This window comes from Chiloscyllium plagiosum, unplaced genomic scaffold (genome assembly GCF_037043375.1).
Source record: "Chiloscyllium plagiosum isolate Xiang-an unplaced genomic scaffold, Cpla_swu_hap1 HiC_scaffold_42, whole genome shotgun sequence".
NCBI classification, from domain to species: Eukaryota; Metazoa; Chordata; class Chondrichthyes; order Orectolobiformes; family Hemiscylliidae; genus Chiloscyllium; species Chiloscyllium plagiosum.
The window spans coordinates 20371059-20389662 of NW_028270180.1; the positions used below are offsets into that span (position 1 = coordinate 20371059).

Here is an 18604-nt window from a genome sequence, read left to right on the forward strand (position 1 = left end):
GGAGCTAGGGCTTTCCTCATTGGAGCAAGGAAGGATGAGAGGTGACTTGATAGAGGTCTACAAGATGATGCGGCCTAGATAGAGTGGATAGCCAGAGATGTTTTCTCAGGGCGGAAATGTCTGTCACGAGGGGGCATAATTTTAAGGTGATTAGAAGAAGGTTTAGGGTAAAAAACCTCTGTCAGAGGTAGGTTTTTTACATAGCAAATGTGCACTGCCAGCGGTGGGAGTAGAGTCAGATACATTAGGGACATTAAAGTGACTCTTGGATAGGCACGTGGATGATAGTAAAATGAAAGGTATGTAGGTTAGTTTTATCTTAGAGTTGGATAAAAGGTCAGCACAACATCGAGGGCCGAAGGGCCTGTACTGTGCTGGACTGTTCTACGTTGTCAAGCTGCATCCATTGAATTCTCAGATGGGGCCTGGAGAGGGGCAGACTTTGCAATGTGCTGTTTGTGAGACTCTGGGAGCTCCCTCACCAGCCTGTGTGTCCAGATCGGTGTTCCTGGGTGGAGTAAACCGATATCCAAAAGGTAGCTTTCCCTTCCCAGCAACGTTTGGAAGTTTGCTGGGAAACCCATCAGTGAAAGCAATTGGTTTGGTGGGAATGTGACATGGGTGGGATTCACGGGAATTCTCCGCTGAGTGGATTACTGGCAGCGTGGTGACGGAGGTCCCGGGAGTTAGGACTTTCCGAGGATGTTTCTGGGATTGTGGTGGCGGGATTCCGAAAGTTGGGGGTGAGAGGATCCCCAGGATGGTGATGGAGAGAGGGTGAACTCCTTATCTTATCTTTCAGCTCTCTGATGGGGCCACAGTGAAACCCCTTGCTAATTTCAACGCAGAGAAAGCAGCTGCAGAGCTGGACCATGCTCTTAAAGTCAAAGGTAAGCTCCTGGCTTTGGGTTGGTGCTGAGGATGAGCCCACATCGATCAGGGACTGTGTTTTTTTTCCTGTCATCGTTCAGGTTGAAATACAATCTCAAACTTCATAGAATCCCTTCAGTGTGGAAACAGACCCTTCGGCCTAACATTCCATACCGATCTTCCGAAGAGTAACCCACCCAGACCCATCCCCTTACCCTAAATTTACCCTATTGCACCTAACCTACACATCCTTGAACTCTGAGTAATTCAACATGGCCAATCTAGCCTGACCTGCCCATCTTTGGACATGTGGGAGGAAACCGGAGCACCCGGAGGAAACCCACGCAGACACTAGGAGAATGTACAAACTCCACAAACTCCGAGGCTGGAATCGAACTCGGGTCCCTGGCGCTGGGAGGTAGCAGTGCTAACCACTGAGCCACTGTGTTTCCCTCCTTGACCTCAATCTTACCTCAGGGTCAGTAAGACCTGATGCTGACTCTTCCCACAATGGCCTTACTCTGACCTGACCCCCAATGTTGAGGATACACCACCTTTAGATTTCATTTGATTTATTGCTGTCACGTGTAAAGTGAAAAGTTTTGTTTTGCGGGCAGAGCGGGCAGATCATAGCAAACAAGAAAACACAGATTATAGGGTGCTAAGACAGAGCGAGATATATAGGGTTACAGCTGCACAGGAGCAGCACAAAGCAAGACCAACATTAGATTTGAAACTTGAGAGTTCTGCTCAGCAGTCTAATAACAGCGGGGAAGAAGCTGCACTTGAATCTGTTGCTATGTGTGTTCAAGTTTCTGTATCTTCTGCCTGATGGGAGAGATTGGAAGAGAGCATTACCTGGTTGGCAGGGTCTTTGGTGTTGGCTACCTTTCGATTCCTAATGAGTCAACATCAGGACGTGTAAATAAACTGAGGCCCACATTTGGGATTAGGATTCCACAGCACTCATTCACAGGAGAGCCGGGAATTTCTCCCTAGAGGTCAGGACAATAGTTCTCCCTCGAACAACATTGTCATGAACAGATTATCGTTTCATTAGTTGCTCGGTTGTTCATAACCTGAGCGCTGCTGAGAGAAAGAGTCGAAGAGCGTGGTGCTGGAAAAGCGCAATTGATCAGGCAGCATCCGAGGAGCAGGAGAGTCGACGTTTCGGGAATGTGATTCCTGATGAAGAGCTTATGCCTGAAACGTCGACTTTCCTGCTTCTCGAATGCTGCCTGACTGGCTGAGCTTTTCCAACAACACACCTTTTGACTCTGATCTCCAGCATCTGCAGTCCTCACTTTTTCTCACTTGCTAAAGAAACAAGCAGACTGTAGAAATTGTTCACCTCATCAGGACAAGATGCAAGAATGCCACGTTTCAGCACTTTATAATACATATGAAACAGGGAGCTGGTCAGTTGGCAAATGGAATTTGATCGAGCCATTGCCATGGAGAATGTACAGGTGTGGAGGGAGTCTCCCCAAGCTTTTGTTAAATTGCAACCAATGAAGGCACTGGGCCTCTTTCAACGAAGTCTCCATGGCAACGGCTTGACCAGTCTAAGCTGGCCTGCATTTTTTTGTATTTGACCAGAGGCTTTGAGGTCCCCTGGTGCATGCTCCATGGCAACTCCTGACCAATCGAAGTCCACCGGCCATCCAATCATCCCCCTTCTCCTCAAGCCGTATAAATTCCTGATCAAACCTAACGTTCTTTGATGGATTCCTGATGAACACCAAGTCAAAACCCTTTGATAGCACGCTACCTTTTGTCGGCAATATCGGTTCATTGTTTTGTTGTCGTTTGCGTGGGCTTGGGGCGCGGCTCGGTGCTGCACTGCTGCCTCACAGTGCCAGGATCCTGGGTTCGATTCCAGCCTCAGGCAACCGTCTATGTGGAGCTTGCACATTCTCTGTGTGGGTTTCCTCTGGGTGCTCTGTTTCCTCCCACCATCTGCAGGTTAGGATCGATTGGCCGTGCTAAATTGCCCATAGTGTTCAGGGTTGTGCAAATCAGATGGGTTAACCATGGGAAAAGAGTGTGGTGCTGGAAACGCACAGCCGGTCAAGCAGCATTCGAGGAGCAGGAGAGTCGACATTTCAGCAGGAATGTGGATATGTCCGCAATGTTGACTCGCCTGCTCCTCGGATGCTGCCTGACCGGCTGCGCCACACGTTTGGACTCTGATCTCCAGCATCAGCAGTTCTCACTTTCTCCCCGACCACGAGGATGGGAGGAGGGGCTGAGGGGGGGGGATGCTCTTCGGAAGGTCGGTGCGGATACGATGGGCTGAATGGCCTGCTCCCGCACCATAGGGATTCTATGATTCTTACCGTGCAGTGATTGGTTGCACAACGTTGACCACACTTTAAACCTGCTTCTTTGGATGGTAAGGGTCTTTGGGTGGTTCGGAATCTGCCTGCTGAGCCCTGTCCTGCGGTGTTAAGGGAAACCGCTGATGTCGGGATTTGAAGCTGTCATCTTCTGTTCTGTGTGTTAGGTGTGGACGAGCACTCTATCATTGACATACTGACGAGGTGTAGCAATGCACAAAGACAGGACATCGCCTTCCATTATGAAAGAATCACTAAGAATGTAAGTACCTCCTGGTTATCGATTGGTCAACCTTCCATCTGGTGTATGGGCAGTTTGTTAAACATCCCAGAGACAGGCCAGTGCAGACCACCCCTTCGACAGAGAACAGAACATCAGATGGGCAGCACTCAAGGAGGTCAAAGGACCAATAAGGGTCAACACACTCAATGTTCCTTGGGGGAAAATTAGCGAGAGAACTCGTGAGGGGAGATGAGGCAGGAGGAACGTATGGAGGGGAAATGGGAAGATGGAGGGGTGGAAGGAATGGAGAGGAATTGAGAAGGAGGGAGAAGAATTGGAGGGGAAGTGGGGGGAGTGAAAAAAGGGGGGGGAATGATGAAGGGAGAGGAAATGGAGCGATGGGGAGGGGAAGAGAGGGGAAGTAGAGAAATGGAGGGGAAATGGAGAGATGGTGGGGATGGGGAAATGGAGGAGGGAGATGGAGGAGGAAATAGGGGGCAATGGGAGAGGAAGAAAAGGATGCAGAATGCAGAAGATTGAGAGGAACAGAAGGAACTTGGGGAGGAGAGAAAACAGAGGATTGATAGATTAAATTTAATTCCATTGTCCCATTGGCGTGCTCACGTCACACCTGTTAATATCACCACAGTGCGGATGCAAACGAAACCAAACCCAGCATCAGCAGGTGAAATAGTGGTCGCTATGCGAATGCGGAGCTCACTGTCACCCAGCGGTTTGAATTGTTATGTGAAAGGAGCATGCTTCAGGAATGAAGATGGAAGGACATTGGGCAAGGTCCAGTTACAATCCGCAGACAGGATGGGCAGACAGGCTATTTCTGTTATTTTGTGTTTGAGACTTACAGGCAATTTAAGTTTCTATTTACCTCCAACACCTAAAGCCTTGTTTCATTATAGTTGAGATTTTCTGGCTTATTGATACGTTTAGATATTTTTAATCATCCTCTTCAGACATCTCTGGATCAGGTGGAGCTTGAAGCCAGATCTTCTGACCCCCACAGATAGGGACACTGCTACAAGATCCTGAGTAAGCTGTGTCTATTGATTACATTTAGATTCCCTACAGTGTGGGAACAGGCCCTTTGGCCCAACAACTCCTCACTGACCCTTCGAAGATTAACCCACCCAGACCCATTTCCCTCTGACTAATGTACCTAACACTATGAGCAACTTGGTATGGCCAATTCACCTGACCTACACATCTTTGTGACTGTGGGAGGAAACCGGAGCACCCAGAGGAAACCCAAGCAGATACGGGGAGAATGTGCAAACTCCACATTGACAGTTGCCCGAGGTGGGAATTGAACCCAGGTCCATTGTCCCACTGTGAGGTAGCAGCAGCACTAACCACTGTGTCACCGTGCCACCCCATGGTGTTGCAGGCAACACCATAATTCTGGTCAATTTAATCAAGGCTGTGCCGTTTCTTGTTTAAGTGATAGCAAAGAGATGGGTGACCTCCACATCAGTCATAGGTCAGATTAATCAGATCAGAGAGGATTCAGCAACAAAGGTGTCAGGACTGAAGGGGTGGACTCTGCATGTTGTGGGATCTGAAGCTCTGTGGTGCCTGTTTCACTCTGTAAAGAGAGCTCTTCCTCGTAAGCAGTTACATTTGATTTTAAACTTTCTAACTCCCATTGTCCTTATGATTAGCACTGCTGCCTAACAGCACCAGGGACCCGGGTTCGATTCCAGCCTCAGGCGACTGTCTGTGTGGAGTTTGCACATTCTCCCTGTGTCTGCGTGGGTTTCCTCCGGGTGCTCCGATTTCCTCCCACAGTCCAAAGATGTGCAGGTTAGGGTGGATTGGCCATGCTAAATTGCCCATTCAGGGATGTGTAGGTTAGGTACATTAGTCAGGAGTAAATGTAGAGTAATGGGACAGGGGAATGGGTTTGGGTGGGATACTCTTCACAGGGTTGATGTGAACTTGTTGGACTGATGGGATTCTATGATACCTGCTTTTCCCAGCACTGTTCCTATCTCACTCACTCACTGACTCACTCTGATGCGCAAACACACACACACACACGTAACAGTCGAAGCTCCAGTCACCTTCTCAGTTTCGAGTCCAGTATGCCTGTTTCTCCCTCCATCAATGCGCTCAGAACTACTGAGTTTCTCCAGCACTTTCTGACTTTTCATTGCAACAGACTTAGAATGGGCAGACGGTGGCAGGTTTAAAAACAACAGAACACTGGGGAAACTCGGCAGGTCTGGCAGCACCTGAGGAGAGAGAGAGAGAGAGAGAGAGAGAGAAACAAAGTTAACGTGCTGAAGAAGGGTCACTGTACACAAATTGCTAACTCTACCTTCTCTCAACAGATGCTGCCCAACCTGCTGAGTTTCTCCAGCGCTTTATAGAGTCATAGAGATGTACAGCACAGAAATAGACCCTTCGGTCCAACATGACCATGCTGACCTGATATCCTAGGAGAAAGTGAGGACTGCAGATGCTGGAGATCAGAGCTGAAAATGTGTTGCTGGAAAAGCGCAGCAGGTCAGGCAGCATCCAAGGAGCAGGAGAATCGACGTTTCGGGCATGAGCCCTTCTTCAGGATTCTTGAAGAAGGGCTCATGCCCGAAATGTCGATTGTCCTGCTCCTTGGATGCTGCCTGACCTGATATCCTAACCTAATCTAGTCCCATTTGACAGCACTTGGCCCATATCCCTTCCTATTCATATACCCATCCAGATGCCTGTAATTGTACCAGCCTCCACCTTCTGTTTTTAATGTTAGACTTCCAGCATCTGCAGTATTTTGCTTTGATTTGATTATGCATTTTGATAGAATGGATTCAGAGAGGCAAAATAGACTGAATGGCTCTTATCTAAAGAACATGCAAGTGGATGTGTAACATTAACATGTTGATGGTGCAATGGCGGATGGTGCAGAGATGGGCGTAATCCTGGGGAATAAAGGTTTTCAAGGTGACAGTATTCAGTGACTGTGATCAGAACACCCTATATTTTATGTCTGTTTTGGAAAAGGTAAAAGGTGGTCTGCCGTAAAGGTTTTGGACTGGGGTTAGACAGACTTTATTCACGAAAGGACAGGATCTGGTGAAAGTAGACTGGGAACAGTGACTTGAGGGTAAATGTACAGGAAATGAGGGAAGGGTTCAAAAATATACTGGGGAGAGCACAGGCCCAACATGGGGGGCAAGGTTAGGGTGGATAGGCAAGGTTTTTTCCCCAGGGGAGGGGAGTCGAAGACTAGTAGGCTTGGGTTCAAGGTGGGAAGTGAAAGCTCTCAAACAAAGAACAAAGATCATTACAGCACAGGAACAGGCCCTTCAGCCCTCCAAGTCTGTGCTGATCCAGATCCTCTATCTAAACCTGTTACCTATTTTCTAAGGATCTGTACCCCTCTGCTCCCTGCCCATTCATGTATCTGTCTAGATACATCTTAAATGACACTATCGTGCCCCCCTCTACCACCTCCGCTGGCGCATTCCAGGCACCCACCACCCTCTGTGTAAAGAACTTTCCACGCATATCTCCCTTAAAAGTTTCCCCCCTCACCTTGAATTCGTGAGCCCTAGTAATTGAGTCCCCCACTCTGGGGGAAAAAGCTTCTTGCTATCCACCCTGTCTATACCTCTCATGATTGTGTAGGCCTCAATCAGGTCCCTGCTCCACCTCCATCTTTCCAATGAAAATAATCCAGATCTACTCAACCTCTCCTCATAACTAGCGTCCTCCATACCAGGCAACATCCTGGTGAACCTCCTCTGCGCCCTGTCCAAAGCATCCACATCCTTTTGGGAATGTGGTGACCAGAACTGTACGCAGTATTCCAAATGTGGCCAAGCCAAAGTCTTGTACAACTGTAACATGTCCTACCAACTCTTGTACTCAATACCCTGCCCAATGAAGGAAAGCATGCTGTATGCCTTCTTGACCACTCTATTGACCTGCATTGCCACCTTCAGGGAACAATGGACCTGAACACCCAGATCTCTCTGTACATCAATTTTCCATTTATCATATAGTTTGCTAAAAGGGACCTAAGGGGCTATATTTTCACACAGAGGGTGATCTGTGTATGGAATGAGCTGCCAGAGGAAGTGGTGGAGGCTGGTACAATAACAACATTTAAAAGCCATCTGGATGGGTATCTGAATAGGAAGGGTTTGGAGGGATATAGGCCAAGTGCTGGCAAATGGGACGGGATTAAATTGGGATATATTGTCGCCATGGATGAGTTGGACTGAAGGGTCTGTATCTGCTCTGTACGGATGTATGATTTTATGTTCCCTTCAGGATGAAATGTAGGAGCAACAAGCCCAGAGAACTCTGGCTAACCAGGAATATTCAGGACTGAATAAAAAGGAAAACAGAAACTTTATAACAAACACAAAAGCATAAGACAATTGGGACTCCAAAGGAGTACAAGGAATTGCAAAGAAAGCAATTTAAGACCAAAGGGTCTGTTCTGTATTGTATGATTCCACAGTTCAAGGGATGTGTGCTTTGATCTTTGAAGGCAGCAGGTCATATTGAGTTAGAAACGTTCATGGAATTCTGGCCTTCCTAAATTGATTGACTTGATACAAAAGCAGGGCAGTTACTTTGTCGTGATCTCAACTGAAGAATTGGGTTCAGTCTGGTCACTACACTTCGGAAAGACTGTAAACATCCTTTACAGAGTATCATACAGCTGCCTATTTCTAAATCTTTTCTGGATCTGTAAATAGCTGAAAATGTGTTGCTGGAAAAGCGCAGCAGGTCAAGCAGCATCCAAGGAGCAGGAGAATCGACGTTTCGGGCATAAGCCCTTCTTCAGGAATGAGGAAAGTGTGTCCAGCAGGCTAAGATAAAAAGTAGGGAGGAGGGACTTGGGGGAGGGGCGATGGAAATGCGATAGGTGGAAGGAGGTCAAGGGGAGGGTGATAGGCCGGAGTGGGGTGGGGGCGGAGAGGTCAGGAAGAAGATTGCAGGTTAGGAAGGCGGTGCTGAGTTCGAGGGATTTGACTGAGACAAGGTGGGGGGAGGGGAAATGAGGAAACTGGAGAAATCTTCCACTGACACCCTCCTTCGACTGACTGAACTGGTCCTCACCCTGAACAACTTCTCTTTCCAATCCTCCCACTTCCTCCAAACCCAAGGAGTAGCCATGGGCACCCGCATGGGCCCCAGCTATGTCTGCCTCTTCGTAGGATATGTGGAACAGTCCATCTTCCGCAGCTACACTGGCACCACCCCCCACCTTTTCCTCCGCTACATCGATGATTGTATCGGCGCCGCCTCGTGCTCCCACGAGGAGGTTGAACAGTTCATCCACTTTACCAACACCTTCTACCCTGACCTCAAATTTACCTGGACCGTCTCAGATTCCTCCCTCCCCTTCCTCGACCTTTCCATTTCTATCTCGGGCGACCGTATCAACACGGACATTTACTACAAACCGACTGACTCCCACAGCTACCGAGATTACATCTCCTCCCACCCTGCCCTCTGTAAAAACACCATTCCATATTCCCAATTCCTTCATCTCCACCGCATCTGCTCCCAGGAGGACCAGTTCCAAATCTGTACAACCCAGATGGCCTCCTTCTTCAAAGACCGCAATTTCCCCCCCAAACGTGGTCGGCGATGCCCTCCACCGCATCTCTTCCACTTCCCGCTCCTCTGCCCTTGAGTCCCGCCCCTCCAACCGCCACCAGGACAGAACCCCACTGGTCCTCACCTACCACCCCACCAACCTCCATGTACAGCGTATCATCCACCGTCATTTCCGCCACCTCCAAACGGACCCCACCACCAGGGATCTATTTCCCTCCCCTCCCCTATCAGCATTCTGAAAAGACCACTCCCTCTGTGACTCCCTCGTCAGGTCCACACCCCCCCCCACCAACCCAATCTCCACTCCCGGCACCTTCCCCTGCAACCGCAAGAAATGCAAAACTTGCGCCCACATCTCCCCCCTTACTTCCCTCCAAGGCCCCAAGGGATACTTCCATATCCGCCACCAATTCACCTGCACCTCCACACACATCATTTACTGCATCCTCTGCACCCTATGTGGCCTCCTCTATATTGGGGAGGCAGGCCGCCTACTTGCGGAACGTTTCAGAGAACACCTCTGGGACACCCGGACCAACCACCCCGTGGCTCAACACTTCAACTCCCCCTCCCACTCCACCAAGGACATGCAGGTCTTTGGACACCTCCATCACCAGACCATAGCAACACGACGGTTGGAGGAAGAGCGCCTCATCTTCCGCTTAGGAACCCTCCAACCACAAGGGATGAACTCAGATTTCTCCAGTTTCCTCATTTCCCCTCCCCCCACCTTGTCTCAGTCAAATCCCTTGAACTCAGCACCACCTTCCTAACCTGCAATCTTCTTCCTGACCTCTCCGCCCCCACCCCACTCCGGCCTATCACCCTCACCTTGACCTCCTTCCACCTATCACATTTCCAACGCTCCTCCCCCAAGTCCCTCCTCCCTACCTTTTATCTTAGCCTGCTGGGCACACTCTCCTCATTCCTGAAGAAGGGCTTATGCCCGAAACGTCGATTCTCCTGTTCCCTGGATGCTGCCTGACCTGCTGCGCTTTTCCAGCAACACATTTTCAGCTCTGATCTCCAGCATCTGCAGTCCTCACTTTCTCCTGGATCTGTAATTACTTTGACTCTCAAATTTCCAGCTCAGAATGACTGTTTTCTCACCTTCTCCCTTGTACTAGTCTGTTATGTTCCTTTTAAATGATATACTGTTTTCTATTAGATATAACCTCCCTCGCTGTGCTGACTGTGGCTCAGTCTGCCTCTTTCTGTGTGTCTGTCTGTCTGTCTCTCTCTCTGTGCCTTTCTCTGTCTGTGTCTCCGTCTTTCTCTATCTCTCTGTTTGTTTGTTTGTTTATCTCTCTCTCGGCCTTTCTCCTTCTCTTCCCTTCACTCTTCCCTTGCTCGCTCTCACTCTCTCTGCCCCTCTCTCCCTCTCTGCCCCTCTCTTGCTTGCTATCTTTCTCTTGGCCTCTCTCTCTCTGCTCCTGTCTCTCTCATACTCACTCTTTGCCCCTCTTTTTCTCTCTCCTCCTCACACACTCTCTCTATCTCGGTGAGCAACGTGTACACATTCTCCCCAGGTTTTTGTGTATTGACTGAAATGTCTCTGTTAAATGCTTTGTCTCATTTCTACAGAAACTGGAGGATAAACTGCAAAAAGCTCTCTCTGACCCTCTAAAATCTGTCATCCTGGGACTGATGAAGACTCCAGACAAATACGATGCATCTGAAATGCGAGGTGCCATCAAGGTGAGAATTAGACTGGGAGGTTTCCTGGCTGGGGGAGTTTGTGGAGTAAGGGATTGAAATGGGGACAGTTACCTCCTCTGCTGCTCCCCTGGGCAGAAGGCTCTTAAATTGACTAGGGGTTGTAATCTTTGGCATTTAGTATAATTATGGTGTGAAGTGTTCAAGCTGTTTAAAAATCAATCGAAGAATTCAATTATAGAATCCCTACAGTGTGGAAGCAAGCTGTTCGGCCCATTGAATCCACACTGACAGTGTGAAAAACATCCCACCCAGACCCACTCTGTATCCCTGTATTTCTCATTGCTAACCTCCACACTGTGGGCAATTTAGCATGGCCCATCCACCTGACCTTGCACACTGTGGGAGGAGACTGGAGCACCCGGAGGAAACCCGCACAGACACGGGGAGAATGTGCGACCTCCACTCACTCTCACTCTCTTGGCCTCTCTCTTTGCTCCAGTCGCCCGAGGATGGAATCGAACCCTGGTCCCTGGCGCAGTGAGGGCAGCAGTGCTAACCACTGAGCCACCGTGCCCACGTGAAACAGCAGGGGACTATTTCTTCTGCTCAGGCAGCCCAGGAAAGGGGGAACGTTAGCCTTAAAATTGGAACCAGGCCATCTAGGGGTGACAGCAGAGAGTACTTCATTACAAAGAGGAGAGAATTCAAAGGCAGAATAGTCCCATCCAACAAAACCTGTTGGCTTAGAACTTTCAAGACTGGATTTAATGGTTTTCTTTTGTTGATGGTGGAAAAATTGGCAGGAAAATGTAGTTGAGGTACAGATCAACAAAAAAAAAATCCAATTTCAACCAGGACCAATTGTTTTATGGGACGGTTTACTTAACGCAGGAAGTAACAGTGAACCTGAGAACACAGTATACCACGAGAGACAAATAGCATAGGAGGAGGAGATGTGGTCAGACAAGGCCCCATCGTTCTCCTTCATGGCTTAATCTCAAGCTCCCCAGTTCCCCACAGACTGGAAGGTGGAGTTAAAGACTTCACCTGGGTGAAAGAGATCTGGCAAACAGTTTCTGCTCAAAACCCCAGGCTGTTCTGAAGGACAGCAACCATCCTGGAGGAGCGAGAGTCTCAGAGCCTGTTGTCTGTGCCTCAAACTTCCCTCAGGTTTACCAAGCCAACCCACAGCAACCCCCCAGCTCATGGTCGCCTGGACATGGGGAATGTGAGCGATAGTACAAAGGAAACACACAGAGCATCTACTCATATACACACACGATTACCCTCTGAAACACACTCGCACGCACACAGTCACTCACACTCATACACACACATGCTCGCGCACAAACACACACGCACACACTCTCTCACTCAGTGTCAGTCACACACACTCATGCACTTGCTCATACTCACTCAAACACACACACACACACTCACATGTACACATACATATACTATCATGCTCACACATTTACAGACATTCATGTCCACACACTGCCCCATTTGCAAAACACACTTGCACATTTGTGCACACTGTCACAAGCACCTTGCAAACAGAGAATCACTGTCACTGTCACCCCTATCAGTTTCTCTCAAGTCGCAATCACTCTGTCACCTTCACTCAAACTATAATCGTCTTTCTCTGTCACACACGTGTGAGTACACACTACTGCACATAGACTCTCTGAGTCGCGCGCAGTCTCAATTCTCACACCCAGACACTAGCAGTCACTGATCTTCATTCACAGATTTACAGTCGGAGCGGTTCTTACTCACTTCAGCATCGTACTGACGCACACAGTTGCACATGTAAACAGATTTGTGTGTGCAATGTCCCTGGAACACACAAAGACACACATTTGCACAAGTACACTTAGAGAGTCATAGAGTCATAGAGCCCTACAGCACAGAGACAGGCCCTTCGGCCCGAACTGGTCCATGCTGACCAAACTGTCCATCTACTCTAACCCCATTTCTCTGCACTTGGCCCATATCCTTCTAAACCTTTCCTGTCCATATATTTGTCCAAATGCCTTTTAACTGTTGTTAATGTACACGCCTCAACCACTTTCCCGGCAGCTCATTCCAGATGTGTACCACCCTCTGTGTTAGAAGGTTGCCCCTTGGGTTCCCGTTTATTCTTTCCCCTCTATCCTTAAACTGATGCCCTCTAGTCCTCAATTCCCCAACCCTGGGAAAAAGACTGAGTCCATTAACCCTACCCATGCCTCTCATGATCTTATGCACTTCTATAAGACCTATCCCACAATCTCCTTCACTCGAAAGAAAAAAGTCATAGTTTGTCCAACCTATCCCTGTAACTCCTGTCTGTTGAATCTAAGCAGCATCCTTATAAATTTCCTCTACACTCTCTCCAGTTGAATAACATCCTTCCTATAGCAAGGTGACCAAAGCTGAACACAATGACCGAGTGTCATCCCCCAGGAACACATTACTGTTCCTACATACTGTACCAAAGCAACTCACTCTCAGATTGCTCACACTCACTCGCTTACACTGACACTGGTCTCTCACTGCCCCCTCACACTCACTCACTCACACTGACACTGGTCTCTCACTGCCCGCTCACACTCACTCACTCACACTGATACTGGTCTCTCACTGCCCGCTCACACTCACTCACTCACACTGACACTGGTCTCTCACTGCCCCATCACACTCACTCACTTACACTGGCACTGGTCTCTCACTGCCCGCTCACACTCACTCACTCACTTAGACTAACACTGGTCTCTTACTGCCCGCTCACACTCACTCGCTGACACTGACACTGGTCTCTCACTGCCGGCTCACACTCACTCACTCACACTGACACTGGCCTCTCACTGCACGCTCACACTCACTCGCTCACACTGACACTGGTCTCTCACTGTCCGCTCACACTCACTCACACTGACACTGATCTCTCACTGCCCGCTCACACTCACTCACTCACACTGACACTGGCCTCTCACTGTCCACTCACACTCACTCGCTCACACTGACACTGGCCTCTAACTGCCCGCTCACACTCGCTCACACTGACACTGGCCTCTCACTGTCCACTCACACTCACTCGCTCACACTGACACTGGCCTCTCACTGCCCACTCACACTCACTCACTCACACTGACACTGGTCTCTCACTGCCCGCTCACACTCACTCACACTGACACTGGTCTCTCACTGCCCGCTCACACTCACTCACATTGACACTGGTCTCTCACTGCCCGCTCACACTCACTCACTCACACTGACACTGGCCTCTCACTGCCCGCTCACACTCACTCACTCACACAGACGCTGGTCTCTCACTGCCCGCTCACACTCACTCACTCACACTGACACTGGTCTCTCACTGCCCGCTCACACTCACTCACTCACACTGACACTGGTCTCTCACTGCCCGCTCACACTCACTCACACTGACACTGGTCTCTCACTGCCCGCTCACACTCACTCACATTGACACTGGTCTCTCACTGCCCGCTCACACTCACTCACTCACACTGACACTGGTCTCTCACTGCCCGCTCACACTCACTCACTCACACAGACGCTGGTCTCTCACTGCCCACTCACACTCACTCACTCACACTGACACTGGTCTCTCACTGCCCGCTCACACTCACTCACTCACACTGACACTGGTCTCTCACTGCCCGCTCACACTCACTCACTCACACTGACACTGGTCTCTCACTGCCCGCTCACACTCACTCACTCACACTGACACTGGCCTCTAACTGCCCTCTCACACTCACTCACTCACACTGACACTGGTCTCTCACTGCCCGCTCACACTCACGCACTTACACTGAAACTAGTCTCTCACTGCCCGCTCACACTCACTCACTTACACTGAAACTAGTCTCTCACTGCCCGCTCACACTCACTCACTCACTCACTCACACTGGCACAGGTCTCTCGCTGCCCCCTCACACTCACTCACTTACACTGGCACTGGTCTCTCGCTGCCTGCTCACACTCACTCACTCACTCACTTACACTGACACTGGTCTCTTACTGCTCGCTCACACTCACTCGCTCACACTGACACTGGCCTCTCACTGCCCGCTCACACTCACTCACACTGACACTGATCTCTCACTGCCCACTCACACTCACTCGCTCAAACTGACACTGGTCTCCCACTGCCCGCTCACACTCACTCACTCACACTGACACTGGTCTCTCACTGCCCGCTCACACTCACTCACACTGGTCTCTCACTGCCCGCTCACACTCAATCACTCACACTGACACTGGTCTCTCTCTGCCCGCTCACACTCACTCAATCACACTGACACTGGTCTCTCACTGCCTGCTCACACTCACTCACATTGACACTGGTCTCTCACTGCCCGCTCACACTCACTCACTCGCACAGACACTGTTCTCTCGCTGCCCGCTCACACTCACTCACACTGACACTGGTCTCTCACTGCCCGCTCACACTCACTCACTCACACTGACACTGGTCTCTCACTGCCCGCTCACACTCACTCACTCACACTGACACTGGTCTCTCACTGCCTGCTCACACTCACTCACACCGACACTGGTCTCTCACTGCCCGCTCACACTCACTCACTCACACAGACACTGGTCTCTCACTGTCTGCTCACACTCACTCACTCACACTGACACTGGTCTCTCACTGCCCGCTCACACTCGCTCACTCACACTGACACTGGTCTCTCACTGCCCGCTCACACTCACTCACTCACACTGACACTGGTCTCTCACTGCCCGCTCACACTCACTCACTCACACTGACACTGGTCTCTCACTGCCCGCTCACACTCACTCACTCACTCACACTGACACTGGTCTCTCACTGCCCACTCACACTCACTCACTCACTCACACTGACACTGGCCTCTCACTGCCCGCTCACACTCACTCACCCACACTGACACTGGTCTCTCACTGCCCGCTCGCACTCACTCACTCACACTGACACTGCTCTCTCACTGTACGCTCACACTCACTCACTCACACTGACACTGGTCTCTCACTGCCCGCTCACACTCACTCACTTACACTAACACTGGTCCCTCAATGCCTGCTCACACTCACTCACTCACTCACACTGACGCTGGCCTCTCACTGCCAGATCACACTCACTCACTCACACAGATGCTGGTCTCTCACTGCCCGCTCACACTCACTCACTCACACTGACACTGGTCTCTCACTGCCCGCTCACACTCACTCACTCACACTGACACTGGCCTCTCACTGCCCGCTCACACTCACTCACACTGACACTGGTCTCTCACTGCCCGCTCACACTCACTCACTCACACAGACGCTGGTCTCTCACTCCCGCTCACACTCACTCACTTACACTGAAACTAGTCTCTCACTGCCCGCTCACACTCACTCAGTCACTCACTCACACTGGCACTGGTCTCTAGCTGCCCTCTCACACTCACTCACTTACACTGAAACTAGTCTCTGCCCGCTCACACTCACTCACTCACTCACACTGGCACTGGTCTCTAGCTGCCCCATCACACTCACTCACTTACACTGGCACTGGTCTATCGCTGCCCGCTCACACTCACTCACTCACTCACTTACACTGACACTGGTCTCTTACTGCTCGCTCACACTCACTCACTTACACTGACACTGGTCTCTCACTGCCCGCTCACACTCACACACTCACACTGACACTGGCCTCTCACTGCCCGCTCACACTCACTCACACTGACACTGATCTCTCACTGCCCGCTCACACTCACTCGCTCACACTGACACTGGTCCCTCACTGCCCGCTCACACTCACTCACTCACACTGACACTGGTCTCTCACTGCCTGCTCACACTCACTCACACTGATATTGGTCTCTCACTGCCCGCTCACATTCACTCACTCACACAGACACTGGTCTCTCACTGCCCGCTCACACTCACTCACACTGACACTGGTCTCTCACTGCCCGCTCACACTCACTCACTCACACTGACACTGGTCTCTCACTGCCCGCTCACACTCACTCACTCACACTGACACTGGTCTCTCACTGCCCGCTCACACTCACTCACTCACACTGACACTGGCCTCTGCCCGCTCACACTCACTCACTCACACTGACACTGGTCTCTCACTGCCCGCTCACACTCACTCACTCACTCACACTGACACTGGCCTCTAACTGCCCGCTCACACTCACTCACTTACACTGGCACTGGTCTATCGCTGCCCGCTCACACTCACTCACTCACTCACTTACACTGACACTGGTCTCTTAATGCTCGCTCACACTCACTCGCTTACACTGACACTGGACTCTCACTGCCCGCTCACACTCACTCACTCACACTGACACTGGCCTCTCACTGCCCACTCACACTCACTCACACTGACACTGATCTCTCACTGCCCGCTCACACTCACTCGCTCACACTGACACTGGCCTCTCACTGCCCGCTCACACTCACTCACACTGACACTGATCTCTCACTGCCCGCTCACACTCACTCACTGGCACTGACACTGGCCTCTCACTGCCCGCTCACACTCACTCACTCACACTGACACTGGTCTCTCATTGCCCGCTCACACTCACTCACTCACACTGACACTGGTCTCTCACTGCCCGCTCACACTCACTCACTCACACTGACACTGGTCTCTCACTGCCCGCTCACACTCACTCACTCACTCACTTACACTGACACTGGTCTCTTAATGCTCGCTCACACTCACTCGCTTACACTGACACTGGACTCTCACTGCCCGCTCACACTCACTCACTCACACTGACACTGGCCTCTCACTGCCCACTCACACTCACTCACACTGACACTGATCTCTCACTGCCCGCTCACACTCACTCGCTGGCACTGACACTGGCCTCTCACTGCCCGCTCACACTCACTCACTCACACTGACACTGGTCTCTCATTGCCCGCTCACACTCACTCACTCACACTGACACTGGTCTCTCACTGCCCGCTCACACTCACTCACACTGACACTGGTCTCTCACTGCCCGCTCACACTCACTCACTCACACTGACACTGGTCTCTCACTGCCTGCTCACACTCACTCACACTGACACTGGTCTCTCACTGCCCGCTCACACTCACTCACTCACACAGACACTGGTCTCTCACTGCCCGCTCACACTCACTCACACTGACACTGGTCTCTCACTGGCCGCTCACACTCACTCACTCACACTGACACTGGTCTCTCACTGCCCGCTCACACTCACTCACTCACACTGACACTGGTCTCTCACTGCCCGCTCACACTCACTCACTCACACTGACACAGGCCTCTCACTGCCCGCTCACACTCACTCACCAACACTGACACTGGTCTCTCACTGCCCGCTCACACTCACTCACACTGACACTGGTCTCTCACTGCCCGCTCACACTCACTCACTCACACTGACACTGGCCCCTCACTGCCCGCTCACACTCACTCACTCACACTGACACTGGTCTCTCACTGCCCGCTCACACTCACTCACACTGACACTGGCCTCTAACTGCCCGCTCACACTCACTCACTCTCACTGACACTGGTCTCTCACTGCCCGCTCACACTCACTCACTCACACTGACACTGGTCTCTCACTGCCGGCTCACACTCACTCACTTACACTAACACTGGTCTCTCACTGCCCCCTCACACTCACTCACTCACACTGACACTGGTCTCTCACTGCCCGCTCACACTCACTCACTTACACTAACACTGGTCTCTCACTGCCAATTCATACTCACTCACTCACATTGACACTGGTCTCTCACTGCCCGCTCACACTCACTCACTCACACTGACACTGGTCTCTCACTGTCTACTCACTCACTCACTCACTCACTCACTCACACTGACACTGGTCTCTCACTGCCGCTCACACTCACTCACACTGACACTGGTCTCTCACT

At 50.8% G+C, this 18604-nt stretch overlaps 1 protein-coding gene across 1 annotated transcript in view; it reads left to right on the forward strand.

Moving 5' to 3' along the window:
* LOC122542617 (annexin A2) overlaps window positions 1-18604 on the forward strand; it is a 67229-nt gene that overhangs the window by 14198 nt on the left and 34427 nt on the right. Inside the window, exons 3-5 of the mRNA XM_087982243.1 lie at window positions 803-890; window positions 3377-3471; window positions 10609-10722. Of these exons, the coding sequence (XP_087838369.1) occupies window positions 803-890; window positions 3377-3471; window positions 10609-10722 (297 nt within the window). The remainder of the gene's footprint in view (window positions 1-802; window positions 891-3376; window positions 3472-10608; window positions 10723-18604) is intronic.